At 43.0% G+C, this 6,000-nt stretch overlaps 1 protein-coding gene across 2 annotated transcripts in view; it reads right to left on the minus strand.

The window, feature by feature from the left end:
• Positions 1-4,874, minus strand: part of DPF3 (double PHD fingers 3) — a 211,444-nt gene extending 206,570 nt beyond the window's left edge. For both annotated transcript variants that reach the window (XM_043515701.1, XM_038405246.2), the window contains exon 1: positions 4,761-4,874. In XM_043515701.1, the coding sequence (XP_043371636.1) occupies positions 4,761-4,792 (32 nt within the window). In that variant the 5' untranslated portion in view covers positions 4,793-4,874. The remainder of the gene's footprint in view (positions 1-4,760) is intronic.
• Positions 4,875-6,000: the final 1,126 nt, after the last annotated feature.

Genomic DNA, 6,000 nt, shown 5'->3' on the forward strand with positions numbered 1-6,000 from the left:
AGCTACATTCATCTATCATGTTATCAGAAGGCCAGAGCTGTGGTATGGTAGAAAGCGTTGCAGTGATAATGGCAGCTTCAACCTGAAACACATCACACTTGGGCATGTTTCTGTTTTTAACTGACTTCAAATACTACAGAAGCCACACAAGACTCTTAGAGATTTTGATCAGGTGATTTTTGGAACACAACCACCTTGTCATCAAAATACAATTCTGCCTTCCCCAGCCCCATCCAAATCACCTTCATGTAACTTGTAAAAAATGAAGCATAAACTTTACATCCAACTGTTCAGCCTTTTTTATGGTTAACACCTGCTGAAAGGAGCGCTGTGCACTATACTTCCATTTTAATATTTAAAACTAGCAACCAGATGGCTACGCAACAACATGCAAGAAATTGGTCCTCATCTGCACTGAATCACAATTTTGGGTTGATTCAAGGAATGATAATGGGATACAGAGCCATTCAGCTCTCAGTCACCAGTTGAATTCAATCCAAAGTCATAAGTGACCAAAAGTAATTGTCAACCAAGATCTGTTCTGTGGCCTGTATGAAATAGTTTTGTGATTCCAGATCAGTTCCACACTAACAAGTTTCTATATCACAAAATCCATTATAACTATATCCTCAGCAGGTGAATGAATTATCCCCAACAACAGAAACTGAATTACCCTATCATCCTAGTGGTAGGCTCTCTAGGTCTTGAGCTGGGTATTGGAAGGGCAGAGTTTGCACTGGAACTGCTATTCTGAGTCCATGCTATCCAAAGGAAATCACTTCTCTTTGGGAGATTCAGATCAAGAATTACAGTGTGAGCAAGTCTCAAGCAAAAAAGGCAGCAGCTCAGTTAACATATGCACCAGTTAATGTGTTTAATTGATCATCTGAAATAAAATTCAGCTGTTGGAGAAAAGATAGAGAAGAAAAAAATCAACTCTGCTTCTGAATAAGACTTTTTAAATTACAAGATCTTAATTACATTAAATACATTATGGTACCATATGTACATCAGAATGTGGAGAGAACACAAAGGAATGGAAGTCAAGTTTTCTGAGCTCTATCTCTAGCACAGACTTGCTGTGTGAACTTGGGAAGATTTTTAAGCACTCTTTGCCTCAGTTTACCCTTCTGTACAATGGAGATAACAATACTTCACAGAGGTATTGTGAGTTTAATTGTTAGTGTTTGTAAAGTGCATTGAGATAGCTGGACAACATTTTAAGTGATTTAAAGTATTATTCTACAATATTTCTGCCTTCCATACATCCATGCATCTCATATCTATTAGAATAAGATGTGTGCATTAAAAGCAGAGAATGAGATAGAAAAAAATAGAGAGAGATATAGACACACAACAGAAGGCTGCTTAAAAAAACCTGAATTTAAAACACACCACTATCCACTGATGGTTTTGGAATATGACTGTTTTGTTGAGCCAGGACAATGTGTTAATCCAGACACCTGCTGCCTTCTCTTTATGATCTGATGAACTATATTTCTGCCTGTAGCACCATGTTGGCAAACAACAAGGTGTTAAATGGCAGAAACAATGGGAGTCATGTCAGGTTGATTGGATCACAGAAGCAAATAGAGGAGAGGAGGACAGAGAAGAGATGGAGACATCCAAAGTGATCAAGCAATGGAAAAAGGAGAGCTAGACAGAGGAAGAGGCAATGGTAATGTAAAGAATCACTGGTCATTATAAAGGGACCCAGCCCTGAGCTATGCAATGTCATGTATTTACACCAGATATTCAGATACACTGGAAAATATTATCCCATGAGAACTAGTATAGTATAAACAGAGCAATGTACGTGTCTATATACTGGAGCAAAAAGAATATTATACATACATAAATAAATAAACAAAAACATACAGGGCATTTCACAATACCTGAACTAGTATTTCAATCTATATAGGATCTACATTGTCCCCCATCAGAGCGAAACCTTTATATGGCCAGTTTCTGTAGGGGGCGTGTCTTTTTTCTTTTTTTGAGACACAATCAAAACGCAGACAGAGGAAATGCAAATGTCATTCAGCTCCCTTTCATTGTCAGGAAGGACACATGAGGATAAAACACTGTGCAATGCATCCTTTCCTTCCCCCCTCCTGCCCCCCATTATGTGTCTTAATGCTTTTGTCCTAATTTATCCCTTGCATAATTTATTTACTTGTGTATTGTTTCCTGATCAGCAACTTGTAAGAATAAATGGAAATAGAATGTTTTATTAAACAAGTTGTTCCAAAAAAAAAAAGACAGATGGTGTCAGCCAGCCAGTAACAGTCCTGTTTCCCCTACCCAGCATTGGTACTTTAAAAGGCTCACAGAGAAAAGCAAACCCTGCATTTGAAGTCTATTGTTTCCTCTCTTCTCACCCCAGAGGGAGGGGGAGGAATAGGGGGCTAATTATAACAGACCTCTCCTGCTCCCATTGACTTCACTGGAAACAGGACTGGGCTTCGAAAGAATTTAACTATAAGTACAAACGAGGCAGGATTTAGAACGGAGATATAAATCACAGGTGTGAATGGTACATGTACCACAATTACAAAAAGTGACCAGCTAACACAATACATAATAACGTCGTTCAGAAAGGGCTAGCCCACGTTCAAATCCTCTCCCTTCTTCTCCCGTCCTCGACACTCTCCCACGGGCTTACCACCATGTGGAGTTACTCCTCATTTGCACCCATGTAAGCAAGAGTAGAATCAAGCTTCCCTTCGCTCTCCGCACACACACACACACACACCCCATCCAGCGCCACGCGACATGAGACTGATCGGATGCCTGGAAAGCTCATCTCCAACACCAAACGAACGACTTTCCGAAAGAAAAGCATCCCCAACCTCCTTTGTTATTAATATTTACATAGTCACACAAATATACACGGCATTTCACACAACACACAAGCAGGACAGAAGTTGGTCCGATAAAAGATATTACTTCCCCCCACCTTGTCTCTCTACACATATAACAAAAGATATTGTATAGTTACCTATATTGTTTCCACGCAGTTAAATTGGTAACAATGAAGGATCTAACATATTTATTTTTAAAATTGAAAAATAAAATGATTAAAGCAGCAGAATGCGGGGGGGGGGTGGAGAGAATGTTAATAAGTTGTTCTCACTGGGACAACTATAAGATATGCAAGCTGAATGGTGGAACATTGTATAATCCATATATATTCACTGGGGGTGGTCTTTTTTTCCAAAAGACATCTACTCCTTTGATAACTCTGTTCTAACGGCACTTCCCCCTTCTCAGCAGATTTTTTACAATTTGCTAAATGAAAGAATATTTAATGTAAGAAAACGTTTGATGCCAAGATGGAGAAAGAGTGATGCAAATATGCCAGCTGTGTGCCCCCTCCCAGTGTAAAGCTTTCCTTCCCTCCAGATTGCTGCACAGCACAGAGACAGCAGCAGAAATCCCTGGGAAAAAAAAACTCCAAAGTATTTTTCCAACTCCAATCGGAGCAAGTTTAATTGAAAGGACGCAGCTCACAGTCGGAATTACATCTCTTAAAAACTCAAACGGATAAAAACGCCCACTCGGTGTGACTAGAAAGTCCAGATGAAGTGTCTCCACCGGGTACTCTGCTTTTTTGCATTATGAGCATCTTGCATTATTAGCAAGAGCTGCCCCCTAGCACAGAAGTCATTTTTAAAAGGTTGAGACAGCCCCTTCTCTCCCCACATACGGTGCCAAATCCCACTCTTCCTACTGCTTTGCGGGATTAACGGTGTGTGCTGCAGAGCATAAGGAAATGAGGGACCTGATCCAGAGAAAGATGACTGCCTCCTGTGTGCCCCTCTTACATCTGCCTTAATTCAATATCGGAGAACCCAGCACATTTCTGTAGCAGAGGCACCTGCCTCCTTACTCTCTTCCTATATCTCCTAGCAAACAGCTGGCCAAATTCTGCCCTTACATCCGGGCAGATTTCGTTAATCAGTGTGTCCATCCAAAAATGGAAACACAATGAATTCTCGTTGCCACTTTTAAACGCGAAAACCTCCCGTACGCAAAGAGGTCTCTAGACTTCCTGCCTAAAACTCAACCATCAGTGACCCCAAGTCATTCATTTCACCGCAAGTCCGGCTTCTCTCTTCCTCGCACACAAACCGAAGTGTAATTGCAATGCCCTTGCTGCCCTGCTAGGAAACGAGCGGTGCAACCCCCTTTGCTACAGAGCGAGCAAACGCTGGGGCTGATTCTTTCCCCCTCTTCAAGTCATCCCAAGTCCAAGAAGGTTTGCAAAAGAAAACTCCGAACTGCTGTCGGATCACTGCAGAACCGATAATTATGCCCCCGATTCCCAGGATTGATCCCTCTCCCTTGGACAGTGGGTTGGTAGCGGGGGAGCCTGCCCGGTCGTCAGGCTCAGGACTCTGTCAAGCGCAAGCTCCCCCTCAGGGGTCCTGCAGAATCTTGCTCTTTCCAAGATCCACACAGCCCCAGGAGCTGCAAGAAACCCCGCTGCCATCCTCCCCTTCAGAACTTAAATCTCTCTTCCTCCCGGCCAGCCAATTAATCACAACACAAATGTAACAATTTCTTCTTGTTAATTTCAGCGCAAGACGTCTGTGTGTGTTGCACAAAAAGAGAGGAGCTCAGAAAGGAAAGAGGGAGGGAGGAGAGATCAGCTGGGAGGCTGGAGGCACCGGGCTCAGGCAGACAGCCGCATCGGAAAGGCGCCTTTTTTCATATTTAAACCACGCGGAATATGTACATTTTTGATTCCTACTTACGCTTTCAGGGGGTTGTGAATGACAGTCGCCATTTTGCTACAATGTAACAGAATATTGTGTCTCAGAGTTCTAAAGGTTCGCTTAGGGGAAGCGCCCAGCCAATCAGAGGATGGGATACCGGCCCGCTGCCCAATCCGGCGCTGTGGGCGGAGCCTGGGCTGTACTAGTTATTAGGGGAGCTGTCAAAGCCCAGAGGTCACTCCCTTTCTGTGGAACTGGAAGAGAGCAGGTCTTAAAGGGGCAGTAACACATCCAAGGGGCTGTCACCACACCGAACTAGATTTAGGGGTCTAGGATGAGGAGCAGAAGACTCTTTGGAGTTATCTGGCTTTTAATGTCAAGAAATCGGGAGAACGGAATGAGGGGAAATATATTGTCTTTTTGTATTGCTGTGGCTGCCTTTCATTTCCCAAATGGCATGTCCCCTTGTTCATGTGCAAGAGTTGGATGCATGCCATTTCATCAGGAAAATAAATGACATGTGTACTGACATTTGGTGCTGCAGCAGATTTTCCAGCTTTATTGTTATTATTCCCAATTTGTTTCCCTTTACCTAAAGCCACTTTCCCTTTCAGGTTTCTTGGAACTGCTGGCGCTGACAGTGACTCCAGGGCAGCACCCTCTCCCCCTCCCCTAGGAATTTCTCAATGTCAGTCATCCAGCTCCTGCAGCCAGTGCACTGGTTACATAATGCACAGTGGCCAAACTGCCTGCCTGCCTGTTTTCTGTTTTTCCTACAAAGCAACTTCTGAAGTGATTGTCTTGTCTAGCATGTTGAGACCTGGGCCTTTGATCTTTCAGCATGGAGAGAGGGAGGGGGAAGGATTTTAACTTATGCTTCATATGACACCTACTTGCATGGTAGCAGAGTAACTTGGAGGCAAGAGTTCTGGAACAGACACAGCTGTAGTTAAGAGTCCATTTCTGGGAGAGGCACCAACTCCAGGAAGTCAGAGTTTACCTGTGACTAATTAAAAGAGTTTGCAAATGAATTATCCAGCATGAGCTAAGACGCTTGAGACGTGGCTAATTCTGATCTCACACCACTGTAAATCAGAAGTAACTCCACTGAAATCAGTGAAGTTACACCAGCATTGATCTAGTATAATCAAGTTCAGACTCAGACCTAAGAAGTTTCTTCCTGTCTGATATTAGTGCAGGCTTTGCCTTACAACATTTCTCTACCTCTCAAAGGTCTCCTTTCCCTTCAGGCATCCCCTAACCCCAACTAAGGAAACAT

The sequence above is a fragment of the Dermochelys coriacea genome, chromosome 6 (genome assembly GCF_009764565.3).
Source record: "Dermochelys coriacea isolate rDerCor1 chromosome 6, rDerCor1.pri.v4, whole genome shotgun sequence".
Taxonomy (NCBI): Eukaryota; Metazoa; Chordata; order Testudines; family Dermochelyidae; genus Dermochelys; species Dermochelys coriacea.